The sequence below is a fragment of the Melospiza georgiana genome, chromosome 2 (genome assembly GCF_028018845.1).
Source record: "Melospiza georgiana isolate bMelGeo1 chromosome 2, bMelGeo1.pri, whole genome shotgun sequence".
Taxonomy (NCBI): Eukaryota; Metazoa; Chordata; class Aves; order Passeriformes; family Passerellidae; genus Melospiza; species Melospiza georgiana.
This window is the reverse complement of record NC_080431.1, coordinates 79,985,587-80,006,529: the sequence shown is the minus strand read 5'-3', so window position 1 is coordinate 80,006,529 and position 20,943 is coordinate 79,985,587. Positions and strand designations below refer to the sequence as shown.

The window sequence follows — 20,943 nt, the reverse complement described above, 5'->3', positions numbered from 1 at the left end:
CTTTCAGCTGGTCTCCAGACCCACGAGTGGCTCCTAAGAGCTTGAGCAACTCACTCCCACACGTCTTCACAGCATTTAGCCAGACCCACAGCCATACCACGTCCTGGCTCTCAAATCTCTTACCTTACACACTAGCTACTGACTTGATTTTGCTGGCAGTAACACAAGGACATACACACCCACACAGGATACATGCACTCAGGTCTGTCTAGTTGCTAGCCTCCAGATCCACTTGCACTGAACAGATCCCATATAGAGTACAACAAAAATGCTACTATGAAGGCAGGACAGATTGCACTGATGACACACAGGGCATGGCCAGACAAGTGTACTGTGTACTTGCAGCCACCTCCTCCTGTGCCTTCTTCCTGTCAGTTTTTCCCCATGGCACTTCCCATCCTTGATCACTCCTGTTTCCTGCCTTTGATCTTCCCCCTACACATCCCATGCCCCTCAGAGGGGGAACTTCCCTTTAACCCACAAGGTAATCCCATCCTATTGACTCCACTGGATAGGTCTCCTACCCAGACACCAAGGCTATGGTGCTCTGATAGTTCTGGGAGGAGCAGAATTACTGCTTCTCTATCCCAGCATTGTTCTTCCCTGCACTCCTTGGTGTTTGCGGGCACAAACTTTTGATAACATGGTCTAGAAACAGCCTCTCACAACAATGCCTACAAACTAGCAACAACTACAGTAAGAAAAATAAATGGATGATTTATTCTCTACTCATTCTACAGAAAACATCAAGACATTTACTGGATCAATTTACAAGGAGTCATTAAAGATCTTCCCCAAACTGGTAAGAGATCAAGAGTAGGTTTCAGGTCTCTGAAGTGTAGAAACATTGGTGCTTACCACAAAGAGAAGTTTCATCTGCAGGGACCATCACAATACCATGCTTAGAACCATAAACCACAAACACTTTCTGAGGGGCAATAGTTAGGGACAAAGCAAACAAAGTGCACTTTTATTACAATCCACTTCCATCTCACTGGAATACCCATCTCTGAGTGATATGTAAAGCAGACTACAATATTGCTGTACTGAACTGCAGTCTTGCACTGTTTTAAACAAGAGCTACTCTTCAGGTACAGAAAATAGAAGTCTGGAAAGGAGACCAAGAGGTGGAGAGAGAAAGGCCATGTTCAGACTCCTGCTCTCTGGAGGCGGGGTGGAATAGCCTTATATACACTTGGCAATGTATAAAAAAGCTGTGCAATGGCAGTTCTACTGCCAAAGACAGCAACTCCCATGGGTGGCTGAACAAACACAGCAGACACAGGTTAATGGAAAAAACCCACACATTTTATTGAATGCAAACAGTGGTTGGACAGTGCTGTTATTCAAAATGTTTGTTCAGTTTGAGACAGTTTCTAGTTTAGGAAATGGGGCTCGGTGCAGTAACGCTCAGAGCCAGACAGTACATTGCAATTACAAATTACACTGCAGCTCTCACTGACAGCAGTGAAAGAAACCCTACTGGAACAGGAGACATTCCTCAGTCTGCTGAATCCTCATCCACGCACTGAGACGCCTCCTCACCATGTGCTGCCCGTCCTTCTGACGGTTTCTATTTGTAAACATGCATTCTTTGGACTGCTTTGCTACTCTGGTTCCCAGCCTGGCTGTCCAGAAACCACACTGGGAAACAATTAATTTTGGGAAGGGGAAGAAGATTTTTTTTTTAAAAAAAGCTTCCAAACTCAGAAACAGAGTAGTATTTCAAACACTGCCAGTTTAATCTGGCTAAGGGAAAAGAAGACAAGACAGTTAACCAGTAAAATCCATTAGAGACAGAAAAGCTATAGCAAGTTAGCTTTTTCCAGCGACAGTAACAGATTCCGACTACTTTATGCCTCCACACTCAAACCCAGGTGAGGGAGTAGGCAGAGGAAGACATCCTGATAATGAGGTGTCACAAGACATAAAATAAAAGACAGAAGTGGTGCCCAGATGTAGGCTTCCACCTTCTCAAGTCAAATCATCGTTCTTGGCTCCATGGAACTGAAGAATGCTCTCAGCCCTTCCCAGCACCTGCCACCAGGCCCTTCTTGCTTCTTCCACCAGGCGGTGGTGGAGGGCTGATCTTTCTCCTCCAGAGTCTCGAGGGAACAGCGATTGTGCACTCACCTTGATGACAGCCCCCAGCCTGGGATACGCTGTGGCCAGGAAGCGGTGGCAGAAGAGGTCCTTTCTTGGTGGGTGTGCAGAGTGAAGTCTAGGAGCAGTGAATCCTACATGAATGAAAAACTGTGCTGGCATAGTCTCCATTGGTAGCAGTCTGCCTTGTCAGGCAGAGGGGTAGGACGATTGCAGGGAGGGGAGGAGTACTGAGTGCGGGGATCTCGAGGGAATGCCCCCTCCGAGCTCCTCAGCGCGCGGTTTTTGCGCGAGCGGTGTGACACTTGATACACAGCACGTGCCCATCCAGAGGAAAGCACCCATTCTCGTCTGCCTCAATGGACAAGGGCTTCCCACAGTCCTAAACAGGAAAAGAAGAGGAAGCTCAGTGATGACCAAGAACAGAGTGAAGGCATTCAAGGACATAAGAAATGCCCCCACAGGGTCAGGATCGCTCGCAGCCCACTGCTCTGTCCCTGGTGGTGCTAATGGAAGATGCTGTTTTGAGGGGAGAGCAATTCCATCAAGTTCCCCTCCTATAAAACAGCTGATGTCTTGGAGTGTTATGGAATGCAACAACCCTGCACAGTCCCTGTATTCATTCCTGTGAATGTCTAATCTTTTTCTGAACATGCTTCAAAAACATTCCAGATTCCTTCCAAACAACTTCAGTGTTGGGTCAGCCTAGACAACAAAGGTGTCCAGTTGCTGGTGATGGGCACAGGAAACATGGGAGGAATGGGGCCACCAGGCTTACCTCACACTTGTAACATTTCATGTGGAAATTTTTCTCCAGTGCAACAACACGCACTGTCTCATCCTTTCCAGGCTCTGGCATGATAGGTTCACTACAGACTGAGCAGCGTGGAGCATACTTCCTGCAACACAAAACCATGGAGGAGACCATGACCACCATGGTGACATTCAAGGGAGGATTCTCAGTGCTGTTCAGTGGCATTAGCAGCAGAGGAATAATAAATGTTTAGGTGGAAAGACATCTTCACACTTTGCTGACTCATTTTTAACCTCATGTCTGACAGATGACATGGGCAACCCACCCCCAACGCTGCAGCAAAGAGAAGCAGGTGTGAGGGCATCTGCCCTCTCTCATACACCACATGCACGCGCTCTCTCCATACCTGTGGTAGTCATCCACACAGTGAGGCTGGTTAGACTGGTCCACAATGAAAGAGGTCCCTTCCAGGGGGGTATGGCACATCACGCAGGTGAAGCACTGGGGATGGTATGAGTTACCAGTGGCCTTCAGCATCCGGTCTGTGATGGTCTGCTTGCAGACACTGCACTTCTCCAAGGTGCTCTGAGCCCAAAGAAAACAAGTAAGACACATGAATCCAATCTGCCACCCCTGTGAGGCTACACCACAGAAAGCAAAGATGGAAGGAGGAAGGGAAAGCAAGAGAGAACAACCACAGCGAGCTCAGTTCCCTCCAGTAGCTTTCACCCCAGTGACTCACAGCATAGCAGTCCTCGCAGAAGGGCTTCTCATCCACATTGTAGAACTGCTGCCCCTGCAGCTGCTTCTCACACTTGAAGCAGGTGAAGCATTCCACATGGAAGAGGCGGTCCAGGGCCCTCACAGCTGGCTGGGTTCGTGACAGGGGCTTCCGGCAGAAGCCACAGAGCTCTGTCAATGGAAGAGGAAAGGGATCAGGAGAGATGAAAACCCATCACAGCCTCGATCCTACTGCTGTCCATTGAAAGCACGCACCAGAAGTTGCAGCCTCTGCTGGGGGTGGATGCTCCATATCCTTCATTAGTCTCTGGGTCAACTTCTCCAGCTCTTCTACCTCCTTCATTGTCAGACAGGAATTCCCCCTAGGTGGGTCTGCATTGGAACCTGTGGGTCTATGCTGCAGGAAGAGGGAACATTAAATCCCGAAAGACAGACTCCCTCCCACCTTGTCCCTAATTAACCTATTTCCCTAGCCTTTATAGGTCCTCTCTGTTCATCTCTAGGAACAATCTGCCATCCACTGTGCTTGATTCTTCCCACCTTCACATGAAGCTCTACAACCTCCATAGTTACATCTCTCCTTCAGAGGGGGTAACAGCCTCCCTACAGCCTGGGCAGATCCACCCTCATCCTCCCAGTTTCACTCCCAGTGTGCCTGCCCAAAGACACCGGTCCCAGGGCTCTTTCCCTCACCGTGTCTCTTGCAGCAGCAGGCTGTTCTGTAGGGCGTGGCTTCTCCTGCACTTGGGGTTTTTCCCTCTGCTGGGCATAGGTGAAACTGGGGGGCTGTGGTCGAGAGGAGGGGCCTGAAGGTGAAGGGGCTGTGAACTGAGTCTGAAGGGAGGTAGGGTATCTCGTAGAATTTGAGGGAGCCATTGGAACATTGTCACCTGATCTGGACACAGACTTATGAGAGCCAGCAACAGGAGATGGGGTGAATTTAGGGGTAGGCTGAGCAGAAGGGAGAGAAGGGGGTGGAGGGACTGATGCTTGGGGCTCCTTGTGTTGCTGTGGGGCTGCCCATGGGGTTGGGGTGGGGTTCAAATCCACCCCAGGGGGCTTGAAAGGTGAGCTTCCACTTGGCTTTGGCGTGAATTTGGAAGGAAAGGAAGGAGGAGCATCTTTGGGTGCAGATGGTATTTCCACAGGGGCTTTTGGGGCCAATGGTTTCTCCAGAGAACCTGTGGATCCCGGAGTTATCTGTAAAGAGAAGCAGCAGAGAGAAAACAGGCAGGTATCAGCAAGGTGGAAGAGAAAATATGCCATCTATAGCAGTGAATCAGCCAGCAGCTATCCCAGACCCAGAACACGAAGGGTTTCCACACTGACATGTTTAGCAATACTGACAAGTTGCAAGATCCACGTTTTCCAGTCCTTCACCAACACCTGTGTGCTATGGTTTATCCACATATTTTAATCTTCAGTAGCACCTTTCTCACTACCTCTGTTCAACAAACCAGGCACCTCCTCTTCCACCTGCAACACTCTGGACAGCTCACCCGGGATTTGAAGGGGTCATTCTTCTCCATGTCATCCAACATTACAGACAGTGATTCAATCTCAAGATCAACGCTGCTCATCTTGCCACGTACCTACACAGCCATCCGTGAGGAAAAAGGGAGCAGAGCATGTTACAGGACCAGCCACAGAAATGGGTGTATTATTTCTTTCCAATAGCACATTTTGATACTTTGGACTTTGGTACAGATCTGCTCCTTGCTTTGACTGGATAAAAAGCTGGCGAGGACGAAGAGGACACAGTCTCAAAGGTCTACAAACAGTGGGAAAATGCACAGCCCAAGGAAGCTCTCAGATTTAGGTGGGAAAAGACATCTGGACATCTGCAGTCCAACACTCTGCTCACAGCAAGGCTAATTCCCAAGCAACACCAGGCTGCTCAAGGCCTCACACAGATGATTTCACAGCATTACCAAGGATGCAGGTTCCCCAGTCTTTCTAGGCACACATGCCAGCAATGAGCCACCCTTGGAGTGGAACAGGGTTTTCTTCAGTCCAAAGGGAACTTCCCTTGCCACTTCTGTCCATTGTCCCTTGTTGTGCTCGAGTAAGAAGAATCTGTCTTCTCTCCAGCCCTCCTTTAGGTATTGCAGTCAGACCTCTGCCTTGGCAGCCTCTTCTGCTCCAACCCCAAAGGCTGCTGTGACCTTTGACTGGATTGCTTCTCATTCAGCATTCCAGAGGGGTGGTTATACTGAAGAGCCCAACCAGATGCAGTCCTCCAAGATGCAGCCCCACCAGCACAGAAGGGAGGAGTATTCACCGTCCTTGTCCTTCTCTCCCAGGTGCAGCCCAGCGTGTGGCTGGCCTTCACTGCCACAGGGGAGCACTGCTGGCTTGCATTCAACTCTCTGTCAACCGGGAACCCCAGGTCCTTCCCCTCAGAGCTGTGGCCCAGCCAGCTGACCCTAACCTGTGCTGGTCCAGTGGCTGGTAGCATTTCCTGCTTTCCCAGGTTCTCAGGGCTTCCTGCTGCTGAGCTCAGACAGTAGCGAGAAGCTGTCCCACCTCACAGAGCATCACACACACACCACACTTCCTTGGACCTCACTCACCTGTGGGGCAGGAACCTTGCTCACAGGTCCTTCATCAAACATTGGTGGAGGAGGTGGAGAAGGAGGAGAAGGAAAAGCTTCATCTGGGGCTGGTGGAAAAGGCTCTTCAAAGGGTGGTGGTGGTGGTGGAAATGCACAGTTTGAGGAGAAGCTTGCATCCTCCCCAGGCGGAGGAGGAGGTGGCAGTGGCAGGTCTGTGGGGAAGAATGAGAATAAAAGCGACTTCAGATCATTTCTTACTCCTAGCCAGGAGGGTTCTTGAAGGTATTGCAGCAAGCAGGATCATAGAATCACAGGGTGGTTTAGGATGGAAGAGACCTCAAAGAATATCTAGTTCTGCCCTCACTGCTATGGGCAAGGACACCACTCCTCAATCAGGATGCTCAGGGCCCCATCCAGTGTGAGCTTGAACACTTCCAGAAATGGGGCATCCACCTATTTGGGCAATCTACTCCAGTACCTCACACCCTCTGAGTAAAGAATTTCTTCCCGACATCTAATCTAAACCAGCCCTCTTTCAGTATAAAACCCTTGTCCTTTTACTATCTGTACACATAAAATCTCCATCTCCCACTTTTTTACAATCCCCTTAAGATAGTAGAAGGACACAATAAGTTGTCCCCAGAGCATTCTCTTCTCTAGGCTGACAAACCTCAGCTCTCTCAGGCTGTCTTCCTAAAAGAGGCGCTCCCTCCCACCCTTGGATCAGCTTTGTGGTCTCCTCTGGATTCTCTCCAACAAGTCCACATTTTTCTTGTGCTAAGGACCCCAGGGCCAGAAGCAGCATTCCAGGTGGGGTCTCACAGGAATGGAGCAGAGAGGCAGAATCCCTCTCCCATCTGCTGGTCACACCCTTTTCGACGCAGCTCAGGACTCCATCAGCCTTCTGGGCAGGGAGTGCACATTGGTTCCCCTGCACCAATGGGATCTCAGCACCCATCAAGGACAACTGAACTCCACAAGCTGTTTTTCACCTTGTCCAAAGCTTTTCATAATGATGTAATCTGTCCTCAGTAGCTGCTGTTACTAGTCACTGGGCAGAGTTGTTGTACATTTGGGTAATATATCTCACTATGCTCTTTGTCTCATTCCTTTCTCATTTGTCTCATTTGCTCCTTGTCTCACTCCCTGGTCCCCAGCACACCCTTCTCTCGCCAGTAACTGGCTCAGGTTACTGAACACAGGGTAGCAACCAAGCTGCACCAACTACCCCTTATGTGTATGAACAATCTTTGAAATGCCTGTTTTTCTGGGGGGGCAAAACCAGCTTTGATTTTTGAGGCTAGTATGTCTTCACACTCAACAGACATTATGACATGAGAAATTTTCCAAAACCCTTTTAAGCAGGCTGAAAGGCACCAGAGCACCTCCGTGTTCTAAAAAAGCCCACTGCTTCTACCTATTCCTATTTGCCAAAGATGCATAACAGGCAAAACCAACCATTTTCTACTACAACACGGACAAATAAATGTGAATCCTCTTCCCTTCCCCACGTAGGGAAGAAAGCATCCTCTTATCAACCACACAGCAAAGAACGTTGAAGATGAGGAGGTGTAACTTCCACATGCCTTCTTCCAGACACCCACCTCTCTTCCCAGCTAGCCCCAATAAGCAGTAGAGTGAAAGACCAAACTTTTCACTGCAGCTACTCCAAGTGCAGCTTTTACCAGCAGTAACCAAATTGTCTCATCTTTATATCCAGCTGTTGTCAACAGGCTTTGTAAGGACTTCTCATCTGTAACCTAAGGGAGACGATACTGCCCTTTTAGAAAACGAAAGGCAAAATCTTATTAGCCTGAGGAATGCATAAACTGCCCTGGTATGCAACACCTCCTCCAAGCAAGCCTTCTTGTGCTGCAGAAATTCTGCTGGGGGAGGGAGTTGGTTTTTTTTCTTTGAAATTACAGTTTGGGATCAAGCTTGTACGTGCTTGCCTTTTGGTTTATCGAAACCCTAAGAAACAAAACTCTGATTTGCTGTCACATTGTTCCAGATGCACTAAAAGCCTGTTTTATGAATTATTCACAGGACAAGAAAGTTCCCCACGAAGTTGTTACGCCAGATTTACAGAGTAATCAATACTAAATATAACATTCCTGCAGCAATACTAACTCAGCCATCCTATCATTTAAGACAGTCCAACTGCTACAGATCTGTATCATACTACATTTGTTTGGGGAGTGTGTAAGAAAGGCACAGAAGGACTGAAGATATGCACCAGAGGAGGACCAAATCAGATGCATTTCTCTCATGACTGAGTTTTGGTGGCTCGTCTGTGCATCAGCTGTCTTGCTGGCAGTCCTTACCCAATGATGACACAGCAGCTTATGACAAATGGTTCTTCTGCTAGATTTTCTGTCTAGTTACTCCATAATGCCCAACAGGAGAAGCAGAGCAAGTAACACCTAACACTCCACTCATACTGTATATTGAAAAGTAAATTTTAACATCCATCCATCTACTTCAGGCAGTATTTGTGTCAGTTTGAGACCTTCTGACAGACACATCCCTAATTCAGACAACTACAGCAGAAAATGATAAGTCCTAAGACGGGACCTTGATTTCCACAGACACAAGATTCCAGCCAAGAACATACAAGAAACACACCTTGCTGGTATAATTTTAGGAGGCAGAAGCACCAGCATGTCCTTGTGACTTCAGAAATGGGAAAAATGGCTTAATCACTCTTCTCCTGCAAGCACAGGACCAGTCTTCCTACCATCAGGTCAGCTGCCCACCAACTTAGCACACTAACCTGGAAAATATCAGTGTTGCAAGTCCCTACTAAACAGTGAAAGAAAAGAAATTTAAACCAGCAGCTAGCATTCTCTGAACATGTGTGTCCTGACTGAGGCACACCCTTTACTCGACAGAGCCTTGGGGAAATAGGCAGTATCAAGCACTAGCAAACAGTCCCTACAGAAATTTCTGGTGGCCCCATGTTGACCAAATGCTCCAACTACAGAGTAACATAACCAGCCTCTAAACTGCATCTAAAAGGACACAAAACCAACCAAGCAACAAAACAAGGAACAAAAAAACCCACTGTACCACTGCAGGAAACAAAAAAAGGCCACACAAAAAAAGAAAGAAAGAAGTAAGAAAACCACAGTGAAACAAGAAGTCCCTCTACACAGGAAAACCCAACCCAAACCACTAGGAAAAAGTACCAACTGTACAAGCCATACAAACTAAACTCTGAGTCTCACTTCCTGTTTATCATCCCTGCCACTATTTTTTCACGCAATTATTTCTCCCTCTCTTTTCCAGCATCAAAGGTGGCAATTGCAGAGCTCACAAGAAGGACAGTCAAAGATAACCAACTTATTGGTTAAGTTAAGAGCTGGGACCAATCAACAACAAGGAGAACAGAGTGATTCATCACTATCAGGGTCAACTTCTCTGCAACATACTTGCTCTCAGACACGCTGGCCAAAAACTGACTGCAATTACACAACTGTGCACCCAGGGAATACTGTGAAAAATCCACTGCATCCCTCCTCCAGCACCAGTGCAGTGCAGGATAGTCTCCTCCCTCCTTTCCTAATGGAGACACTATGTACTTTGAGACCTCTTTCCAATCCATTTGTCTCGTTATGGAACCTGCTAGTCTCTACAGCAAGAATATCCATCACTTGCAGCAGTTACACTCCTGTTCTCATATTCAGCCCAGCTACAAACCTCCCACCCTGAGAAGTCAGAAATGCATATTCACATCTGCCACGCCAGCCTTGACCTACCTTCTGCCAGCATAGACACAGGTGGCAATGGAATCTCCCCCACCTTCCCCATCTGAGCACGCTGGGCACCAGGACCAGGAGGTGGAGGCAGCGACGACTCTGACGCACCCCCAGCCTTGAAGGGGTTCACCTTGGGCTTAGGGGCAACCACAGGTGCAAACTTCTTCTGTGGGTTGTAGAAGGAAGGCGTAGAAATGTTGATGCTGACTGTGGACGTCATGCGGGTCCCTGGGGCACCTGGGGAGGCCATCTTCTCAGCACCTGGCAGGAGAGAAGAGGGAGGAAACCTACATGAAATCATCCTTGGGCCAGAGTGGAAATTAATGGAGAAGAGTATGTGAAACAAAGGGATAGAGGAATTTAACTCAGGCCAGAGGCTGAGGTGCCTGAGCAGTGCACTTACAAGACCAGCACAGGAAAAAGGAAGAACAGAAACTGCAGACAGCTCGAATGAGCCATCACACTTCACCATTTCAACTCAGCATGGCATTAACCACAAATGGGTTCTTGCAACAGAGAAAACCCAGATTTCCACTGCACTGCAGCCCTGCACCTGTGGTGACCCGAAGGAGGGTGATCCCCCGCACCCCAAAGGATGCCCCCAGAAGAGGAATCAGCCTTTCCTGTCCCCCTTTACCCGATAACGCCAGCCGGCTCCTCTCGAGCTCAGCCTGTGGCAGCGGCAGCAATGCCCCTCTCCCCCGGCACCCCGCACCTTTACCTCCAGGCCCCTCCATGCCGCCGGAGCCGCACGGCCGGGCGGGAGAGGCTCTCCGGAGCTGGGCGATGCCAGCCTGTGTCTCCTCCCGCCCCGGCCGGGCTCCGCCGCCCGCTCGCCCCGCCCCCGCCAGGAAGCGCTCCCCGGATGCCGCCGCCCCCCGCCCGCGGGGCCGAGCCCCGGGCCCAGCGAGCGCAGGGTGCCCGGCCGGGCCGGCTGTGAGGGGAACGGGGCTGTCCCGAGGAGAGGCGCATCCCTACGGCTGCCCCGGTCCCGCGATCCCGGCCAGCAAGCTCACCCGTGCCAGAAGCCCCCACGGAGCCAGACGCTTTGTTGTAAAGCCTGGCATGCCCACAGCCCTCCTAACACCCCAGCACAATAGGGCTGCCGTCAGCACAGGGGCTCCGTGCCAGCTTTCCGCGTTGGCATGTCCGAATCAGCGCCCCTCCGCGCTGCCGGCCGCTGCCACGGACAATAACAGCTGCTGCCACAGACAGCCCTGGTGCCACAAACATCCGCCCGGCCCCGATAACCCCTGGCTGCTGCTAAGAACTGCCTGCCCCGTCCGAAGCGCTCCCACGGCTCGGTGCAGTGTGGCACAATACAGCAGCAACCTGTCCCAGCCTCCCCAGGTCACAAGCGTGTGGCAACACAGACAAACAAAGTCCATGCTGCTGAACCTTTCCTTCCCTTTGTGCGGTGCTGATAAGATGCATACTTGGACAACTCTTCTGGGAGTTTCGAAAGGAGAATGAGGCCGCAACAATAAGCAGGAGCCAAAAAGCTGTGCTGAGCATTCCCCATGGATTCAGAATTGGAAAGGGCCAAGGCAGAAGAGTAATTAGCAAGGTCTGTCCTCATTCCTCCAAACTTCTAGGGGTCATCAGACTTGCCAGTCAGAAGGGATTGACCAACTCCCTTCCATTCTGCAGTTCTCACCAAGCTTCAGAAGCTGTTAAATACACCTCCAGCCTTTCTTTAGAGACTTTTGCCTCCTACTCCATTATTCCACTAGGGTGTAATGAACCACTTGGCAGTAGCTCTACCAGATTTGACAGGATTATGAGCAGAACACTACAGTGACAATGTCACTTCTAATCACAGGGTTAGTCAACACAGTCTGAGGACATTGGCTGCTTCACAAAACAACCCACTGGCTTTGCAACCAGCACCTGCCATATCCCTGAACCCAAAGCAGCCCATTTCCCGGTACGTGGTGTCGCACTTAGGGCACTTGCTGCTCAGGGCTGTCTCCACCCAGCAGCTGCCCCTGCTCATCCTCACTGCTGGCTATCAGTCCACCCACACAGACCAACCCGGCTGAGAAAGCTTGGCCTTGAAGAGAGTCACCCCCTCCAGCCCTGGGGTGCTGCCAATGCCATCTAAGCCTTACCAGAAACACACAGCTCACACAGGTCCTGTGGCGCAGTCTGGGAGAGCTGTGGGAGAGGGAGTGTCACGCCAACAGAAGTAATCTCAAATCTTTCTCATCCTCACATTTACCCCGAGGGGAGAGATTTTTCTACTTGCTCTAACAGCATTTAGGATGACTCAAGTGGAGCTATGAAGAAAGATGCCCCCAAAGGCAGGATACCTAAGTTGACTCATACACCTTTTCTTTCTGACAGCAGGAAGAAGTAGGAGGACAGAACCAAGCGACACCTCCTTTAGCAAGAGGGTCAATTCCCAGGACTCATGGTGGGTCTGCCACCTGTTATACGTCTAGACAGCTTTCACTTTGATGCCATGACACCACTCTCAACAGCTCTGCTCCTTTCCTGGGGTAGCAAAAGCAGGAGGAACCTGAAGAAGCAGACAGTCAAGTAACATTTTTCACTTCTGTTGGTAAGAGCAGTTTGGCTGCTGCAGCCACGCTGGAAGCCCCTATAGCTGCACACATCACATCTGCACTTCTCCATCGGCCAACTTCCTCCCAACTGAGGGGAGTCAGAGGGGGGAAAAAAAACCAAAACAAAAAGCCCCCACCAAAACAAAAAATCCCCACAAACAAGCAAGAATATTAAGAACAGATTAAACGGATTCAAGAGTTATGCTGCTTTTCATCCAGAGAGTTCTCCCAGCCTGCCCCAAAGTTACAAAGCTTCAAAGAGAGCAAAGTCTTTCAGCTATGCAAGCTGCAAGGTAAAGCCTCGGAGCAACCGGGCTGGGGGAGGGGGTTATTCGGAGCTACTAACTTCTCTCACAGATGCTGGGCTTGCCTCCTCCCTATGCAAGGGAGGGAAGAAAAACCAGGAAGAAAAACTCCAAAAAGCTATGCAAACATATTTAAAACGTTAGAAAGTTTCACGACTTTGCAAACACTTTCTCAGGGCACTCCCAGGGAGCCAGAAACTCATAAATTAGGCAAATTTCATGCACAAAGGGCCCCAGATTCCTCTCTCGAGCACATCTGGAAAAAGGCTCGCGAGGTGTCTCGGTCATCCAAGCTCACACAAAAGAGAGCTTGTCCCGAGCAGAGCCCGGCAGCAGCACCCCCTCCTTCTCCCCCGCTGCTGGGGCTGTGCGGGAGCGCCGAGTCCACCTCCATTCCACCGGCAGGGAAGAAAAGTCACCACACACGCACACACGCACACATACACACGAACCTGATTGTTTTTGTGGAGGGCCAAGCACCACCGCCCCACCCCGAGCCAGCACCAGGAGCGAAGGGCTGTGTCCGAGGTGCAGAGCCGTGCGGGAGGGAGCGGCAGGAAACCCGCACCCTCCGCACCACCCCCGGGGAGAAGGCAAGGGCTTTGTCGTCAAGCGAACGAAGGGACTCACCTCAGGGGGAGCGGGAAGTGCCGCCCCGGCAGTGGCAGTAGCTGCGGCTGTCGGGGCCGGGCTGCTCGGCTGCCCCGGCCCGCCCGCCGGGAGCAGCAGCAGCGAGAGGCGGAGGAGCTGCCGAGCCCCGGCGCTTCCTCCCAACTCGCGAAAAAAGCCTCGCCCAGGCAAAGTTGTTTGACCATAAAAGGCGCGAGGCCGCGGCACAGCTGAGCTCACTCGCTGGGGAATGTGGCAATGAGGTAACGGGGGCCGGGGCTTGCCGGGGCAGCGGCCGTGGGCCCTGCCGCCGGCGGGGAGGGGGCGAGCGCTGTGCCCGCCGGCAGCCGCCAGCCAGACGCGTCTGTCGGGGCTTGCCCCGGCGCCCACCCGGGGCCGGGCCCCGCTGCCTGCCCCCCGCACGGAGAGCCCCGCTCCTCCCGCCTCGCCTAACCTTGGAGCTGCCCCCGGGCCGCGATTTCACTTCCAGTCGCTGAGCCGGATTTTGGGAAGGAATGCGGCGGCTCTGGTGAGTCAGGGTCCCTGCTGGCCTCCTCCCCGCCCGAGCCAGCTGTGAGAGCATCTGACTCACGCTGCCCCGGTCTGCCAGAAATTAAAGCAAACATCAGATGACTCCACCGTGCAGAAAAGCGACTTGTTCTCCTCGTACTGGCTGCAAGGCAAACACTATTAGCTGGTTTATATCAAACACTATGCACATGAATTGCTTTGTTGGATTGCCAGCGCTGCACATCGCTTTTATTTTTATCCCAGTGCTCGCTGGGGGCTCAGCCCGCTGTAGAACCTGACCCAGCCCAACAGAACGTGACTTTCAACCCCAGCCTTTGCTGCTTCTCCCTGCTTCAGAGCCTCTCACGAAGGAGGAACGCCAATAAAGATATTTCCTGTGCTTTGTGCAATCATTGCAATTGACTTTGGAATCTGGCCTTAATTTTGGGGTTAATACACCTACTGTTGCAAGTTCCCTGGAGAATTACTGTATTTGGTAATGCTCAGGGGACTTGGGGCTTGTCTGCTCCCAAGACTTACCTATCAACACAGGTACCTTTCAGTACTGCTAATTTACTTGCAGGTTGAGGGAGTAAGCCACAAACCACACCAGCGACACTCCCAGTCTGCACTGCTGCAGAATTCTCACATTAGAGAGCTATGCAAAGAGATTCGTCCAAGGTTTAAATCCAGTGTAAACAAATCTTTAATTTCACACGTAAAGTTTGTACAAAGAGGTCGTATCTTTTATTTAACCAGGTGATACAATTCGGAAAAGTCTCTCTAGGTTTTTCAGTGTTACATACCATTTGAAAATGCCACCCATAGCAGCGCCCAGCACTGAGCATCTCACTCCTTACACAGCTGCAACCACTGAACCACTGATCTATAGCTCTGAATTTCTTAGAGAAATATAGGTCTTCTGTGGCTGCTAAATAATCCTGTTTACTGCTGCTTTTGTAGGCATGGCATCAGTTCTGTTATCTCCCATGATTAATGCACAAAGTAATTATGTAGGATAAAGAATGTATCTCTGTGACGGGTCTTCCAGCACTGTCACTTTTCTACTGCAGACAAGCTTCCCTCTTGTTCAGGTAAAGATGTCAGTGCAGAGCTAAAAAGAATTCACTGCGTAATTGCGAACCAAATTCTGGAACATCACAACACACCCTACACAATGAGCCTGACGTCAGAGAACTCTGCCACTGTTCCCTGGGCTAGCTCTGACTTCAGAGAAAACTAAGAATGTCTCAGACTGAGATTAAAAAAGTGCTGAGTGAATATGAAAAAAAATAAATCTATGCTTTCATACTTTCTGGTCACGTCCCCATAAATCCAGATGCTTGCATTTTCTTACCAGTGTGTTGATGTTAAAAGCTCATGAAGGCAGATCAAGGAAAGTGGGAGTAAGAAAAAGAAAAGCTGCCCTCTTAGACACTTTGTATGAATTCCTCACTACAGGAAACAAATGCAAAACACATGTTGTCCAGGTTGCATGTGTGAAAGCTAGAATTCTCAAATCAGAATACATAGAATACACGGGGAAACTAATCTGATTTTGTGCTTGCCACATAGTGAATTTAAAGTTTGTGCTTTTGTAATTGGAAATGAAAATTAACTGACTTCCCTGTTAGTTCTGATCCCTCCAGAAAGAAAATAACAATCTCCTTATGCTAGCAGTCTTCCTTCATGCAATTATTGGCTTGAAAAAGTAGGCATTTTTCTGCTGCAAATGAAAATTAGAGCCTTGAGAGACACACAGTTGTACTGACATTCATTAGCTGAAGCAAAATCTTAGTCCTGAAGAGGCATTTAGCTACCTGGGTACAGAGATGGATCAGCAGGTATACTTGGCTTGCGCCAGACCTTGTTATTTCTGGAATTAGCAGCTGTCCTCTGCATAAGTCACTTTGGCTCTTCCATGCCGTGAATAAAAGTGATCCGGTCTTCTGGAGTTTATTGTGGTGTGAATGCTACTGTCACCGTGGGTGAAGGGACAGCCCACTACAAAGGAGGTGTTGGAGGGATTTAGAACACACAGTTCTGGCTGGGTGCTTCTTTTGAGGCAAGTGACAGGAAGCAAGCCCTGCTACTGGCCATGAAATCAAAGCTTAGAAATGCTGAGAGTTCAAGGCAGCCATCTCAGGAAGACCAAGTTTTAATGGAGACAGTTACAGAGAATCTTTGCTGGCAATTCAGTCCTGTAACACAATGAGTAAATAAAGAATAAGACCACACAGGAGTGGTGTGGCAAATTCATGTACTGCACTGGGATGAGGTATGTGCTGGCACTGGTTAGGTGCCTATAAAAAGTCCTTGAATAGAAAATGAAGAATTATTTGCAAGAACACTACCGGGGAATTAAACTTATTGGGCAGAAAATCTTTTTTGATAGCCAGGTATGGCCTTAGGTAGCTGCAGATGGGAATCTTTGTGTTAAATACGTGTTCAAGGTCAGAGGAAAGCAATCTGGAATCTGGACAGAGTGCTTTACTTCTGTTAAAAATGCAAAATGTCTGCATCTGTATAATTTCCATCCATATCAACAGATCAATTAGTGCCATTTTATCTCAGCATGAGTTAGTTAGCAGTTAGTGACGCCACGCAGGAGCCCATGCTCTTCCTAAGCAACAAAAAGTTCTGACTCATGTCTGTGTTGAATCTCTGATGCTTCTTTAATCACATAACTTCTGTTTAGTCTAACCACGTTTTATTGATTAATGTTAAATTGCTACTTAATCAGCTTTCCCCATGCTGTATTAAATGCTACGTCTGGGCCAACTGGAAGGGTTGGGAATATATAATGGATCTGCTTTGGTCTCCAGGCCAAGTAGTTGGGCCTGCACTATCCAGGGCAGGGCCACCTGCAGCAAACCACCTGCATCCACATGGGCCAGCAGATGCTGCAGCTGGGTCATCTTAGAGCTCTTTTCTGAGCTGAACAATTCTGTGATTCTCTGTAATTCACCCTGGCAGGAGGTCTCCTGGGATTGGCTGTGCCTCTCCTGGTGTGCTTCTCTCTCCCTCGCTTGAGCAGGGTGTTCTCTGTGTGAAAGACAACGTCTGGCCCCGATTGTCCCCTGCCAGGCTGCTGCTCACACCCCTTGTGGAGGCCATGACACGTGCAGAGCTGTCTTTTTTCTGACCAAACAGCAGTTTCAAGTTGGAATACCCCAGTGCCATTGTGGGCCGCGTGTTCACAGCTGGGTGGCACACACAGAGAGCTGTGCTGGGGACACCAGAGCCTTGTGAGACAGCAGTCCTCACAAGCCTCGTCATCTCCCTGCTCTGTGCAACTGGCACACACTCAGGAACACTGTTTGCAAAGGTCATGAGTTCTGGAGATGTCCCTGGCTGACCAGCAATCCAGGATATACAGCTGGAGCGTCTCTCTGCTGGTTCTCTTCAGAACCGGGTCTGCTGTGCAAAGCACACATCAGAAGTGTGGGTCCCCAAGAAGGGGAGCTGCTCAGCAGCCACAAAGAGCCTCTGTGATCTCTCAGAAGGGCCACTGCAGGTGCTCAAATCCCACTGTGAAGGTCCTGCATGGTGCACATGTACATGTACACACTTCAAAAGGCATCCCACCCACACATACAGATTGTCCTGACTGAAATACCAGAATAGGCCAAAAACTGTAAACAGAAAAAAAACCCCTCAAACCCTTGCTGTGTCATGAAACACTTCTTTAGTGGGGCAAATCAGCCATATACACATAAAAGGAAGCAAAGTATCCCTGTGGTATGACCTTGGTCATGCCAGGATATGACTGGCCATCAGAGCAGCCAGGAGAACAGGGGACTGGGGTGATGTCTGTCTATCCAGGGAACAAGCTCAATTTCCAGCAAAGCTGGCAGGTCTCTCCTAGACAGAGCCATGACAGGGGCTCTGGGGCAGCTCCCAGATGAGTTACCACCGCTGTTTCCTTATCTCCTTCCACCAAAATTTCCTGCTGCTTCTCAGCAGGCAGTGGCCTGCAATTCTGTGGCTCCTGGGGCTGGCTCACTGGCAGGCTTCCTTCCCCTCACACAGCCCTCCCACACCTCCTGCTTTCTGCTGCTGGGCTCTGTGCCCAAAGAAAGAGATGCAAGCAGGTTGTCCCAGTGGATATCTCTTCCCTCAGGTGCTGCATGACCTGTTCTGCAACTCTGGGGAGCTGTGAGATGGCTCCCGGGGCATGCCCATTTGTGTAGCTGAATGTGGATGGCCGCCAGAGCCCATTCTGCTCCGAAAGCTGCCATTTCCACATTCCAAGGCACCCTTGCCATTTCCTCAGCTGTATGCCCCAGCCCTTGCCACCAGCAAGACAAGCAGTGACGTATTTGGCTGTTCTGTGGCAAATATTGCTGCTTGTCAGAACTGTCAAAGAAACACATCTGTCAGCCTGCTAATTAAAGAGTTCCTGTGTGTGCGGCAAGCCTCTTTCCACCCAAGTACCACGCTCCCATGGTAGAAGTCTCCTTTCTTCACTTACGTAGAGCTGTAAGCATGGCACAAACAACCCGTGCTCTGTCCTACAAAGGAGTTTCGTTAGATGTAGGTACTCCTGGATGTTGTAACCTGGTGGATTTAGACAGAAGTTCCCAGGAGTAATGCCAGAGTGTGTCTGTGTCAGGGGAAGGGTGCTGTTTCCTGGGAAAAGGGTTCTTCACCCCATCCTCCCTGGACATAGCTGAGACACAAAAGCAGGTGCTCAGCTCTCTTGGTCTCAGACTGAGCCTTCTTGCATGTGGTGCAGTAGAAATCCTGTTGTAGCTTCCCAGGGCAGCACCTGGTGCAGCTGCTTGGTACTGGAGGGAGAGAGATGCCAAGCTACAGTCCCAGTAACATTAACCTGGGACAAGCTCCTGGTCACTCCAGTCTGTCCCAGTGCTACTATTTTTTTGCATAAGAACTGAGCCAAATAAGCAGGGACAGGCTCTGAAGACTGCTAACTCTGTGCTTTGAAGTGTGCCCACAAAGATGTGCCAATGCATTTGCCAGGGCATGTTGGACTTGAGAGCACATTAGGAAGACACAAGCAGATCGCTCTGGTGAGGAAGAATGAAGCTTGATATAGTCCCTGCCTGCATTATCTACAGGGTGTGGATCCTGCAGCAAACCAGCCTCTCATAAAACCAAGTAATTATTTAACTCCAGACTGCAGTCCTGGCAAAATCTAGTATGTACACAGTGTAGATGATCACAGAACCAAGGCCCTTGAGCAAAGCAACAGACCAACCAAACAGACAATAGAGGCATATGGTCCAACAGTCTGCTTGCAAAAAAAATAAATAAAAATTAAACAAGCCAAATGTTATCCACGAGCTGCACAGTAAAACACCATTTGAGTACAGCTTTAAGAGGTGTAGCCCCTCAAGCCCTTGCCTTACAGTTATTCAAAAGAAAAGTGTGGGGCTACATGAAATTTCTTGCAGTTCCCAGGTTTAGTGCACGTGGCTACTAGTGCCTTTGCTAGTTAATTTACTAACAGTATGAAGAGAAGGATGACCAGACAAAAATCTTTGACTGTTTCATGGGGTTTTCAGGAAAATCACCAGAGCCTTGCAGTAGAGTTATAGTCCTTCCAGTGGCAGCTAGGAGTCTGTGACAAGTGACAGCTTATGGGAGAGAGCTGTTTCTTTTCAAGCAGAGTATGATTTTCAGTAGGTTGAAAATATAAACCGTAAGAGGCCTTTCTAAAGATCTGTGCTAAGTTCCTTCTGAAAGTCTTTGCAGCAAAGTGATCGAGCATGGTATGAAAGCCACTTTCATGGTATGAAATCCATTGAGGAGAGGGTAGTAGCAGTGCCAGTGGACAGTAGCTAATCCAAGTGATATTGAGAAATCAGCAGCCACAGCTATTGCTCAAAAGGCAGGAGAAGTCCACAAAAAGGAGGACCAAAATACATTTCATCTTGAATTACTGAGTCATTGACCATCTGCACTCTGTACTCTGCTAGGGGTGCATTTACTTCAATGAAGGCATTCTTCAGCTGCCTTGATGAAGGTCAACATGATAATATAATAATATTACAATATTGATATAATATGATATAATAATATTACAATATGATGATATAATAATATTACATTATATGATATGATAATATTACTGGGCAAACCTGACCCTTTGTTTTCATAGCTCATTAAAAAAAGTCATTTGGAACCTTCAGCCTTACCCAAAAGACTTCCGTTTCCCTACAAGCCATTTTAGATATTGCATTTAGATGTAATTTACATGAAGGTCATTGCATTTAGGCTTCATCTACAAATATACTTTTTCCTTGGGATTCTTGAGTCCCAGGTAATGTTTGTGAGACAGTGCTGGCTAAAAGTTGGGAGCAGCAAGTAGTGAAAGATGCCTGGAAACTAAGCCAGCAGAATCTCACCAAGGTGCTAATGAAAATAGGGTCAGGTTATGAGGAGAGCCCTATCAAACATTTTCTGCAGTGACTGATGGTCTCAGAGACAGTGCTACACTTGCTGCTGCCAGAGGAAATGAATGGGATGTTTACAAAGCTATTTCAGTGTTGCTTTTCCTGGGCTTTTCACCAACAGCTTTCTTTCCAACACCTTGGTACATAGTGTTCAATGCCATGAGAAGAATTACTGAGTCCCACCAGCACTAATCCTTTTGCTTCCTGTTTATTTAGCCTTTGTGGCCAGGCTTACCAAAAACTCTGTCCTCCCAAGGTGGTCATCAAGCCTCTATCTTTAACAATATTAAAAAAAGAGAGATCTGGTAAAAGGAGGGCTATATTTTGTTTGGAAGTAAATGAGAAAATATTGTGTATTTGTGTAAGAGTGTGTCAAATTTGAAGCAGTGCAAGAGCCACATATTACATCCAGTCAATGTACAGACAGGCACTGCAACCTCAGATATAACACCCTGAAAGAGAAGGAGCTGCCTTAGTTCCACTTGTCACTCACTCTGGACACATTGGACAGCCTGCATTTCTCCAATGCAGTAAAACAGCTCCTATTTCCTCCTGATCCAAGAAAGAGGAAATCTGCAGAGAGGTCCAAATTTAAACGCACATATGGGATGCTGTCTCCCTC

At 49.0% G+C, this 20,943-nt stretch overlaps 1 protein-coding gene across 7 annotated transcripts in view; it reads right to left on the bottom strand.

Annotated features, from left to right (window-relative positions):
- Nucleotides 1-1,286: 1,286 nt before the first annotated feature.
- Nucleotides 1,287-20,943, bottom strand: part of ZYX (zyxin) — a 28,900-nt gene continuing 9,243 nt past the window's right edge. For 2 of the 7 annotated variants that reach the window (XM_058045321.1, XM_058045322.1), the window contains exons 2-9: nucleotides 9,912-10,172; nucleotides 6,172-6,365; nucleotides 4,292-4,798; nucleotides 3,854-3,995; nucleotides 3,600-3,769; nucleotides 3,264-3,442; nucleotides 2,882-3,002; nucleotides 1,287-2,485 (exon numbers count right to left, since the gene is read on the bottom strand). In XM_058045321.1, the coding sequence (XP_057901304.1) occupies nucleotides 2,375-2,485; nucleotides 2,882-3,002; nucleotides 3,264-3,442; nucleotides 3,600-3,769; nucleotides 3,854-3,995; nucleotides 4,292-4,798; nucleotides 6,172-6,365; nucleotides 9,912-10,161 (1,674 nt within the window). In that variant the 5' untranslated portion in view covers nucleotides 10,162-10,172 and the 3' untranslated portion in view covers nucleotides 1,287-2,374. Of the gene's footprint in view, nucleotides 2,486-2,881; nucleotides 3,003-3,263; nucleotides 3,443-3,599; nucleotides 3,770-3,853; nucleotides 3,996-4,291; nucleotides 4,799-6,171; nucleotides 6,366-9,911; nucleotides 10,173-10,626; nucleotides 10,707-13,235; nucleotides 13,255-13,413; nucleotides 13,563-13,846; nucleotides 13,878-20,943 lie in introns of those variants that run through there. The other 5 variants (XM_058045323.1, XM_058045320.1, XM_058045324.1 and 2 more) reach the window with 5 other exon arrangements.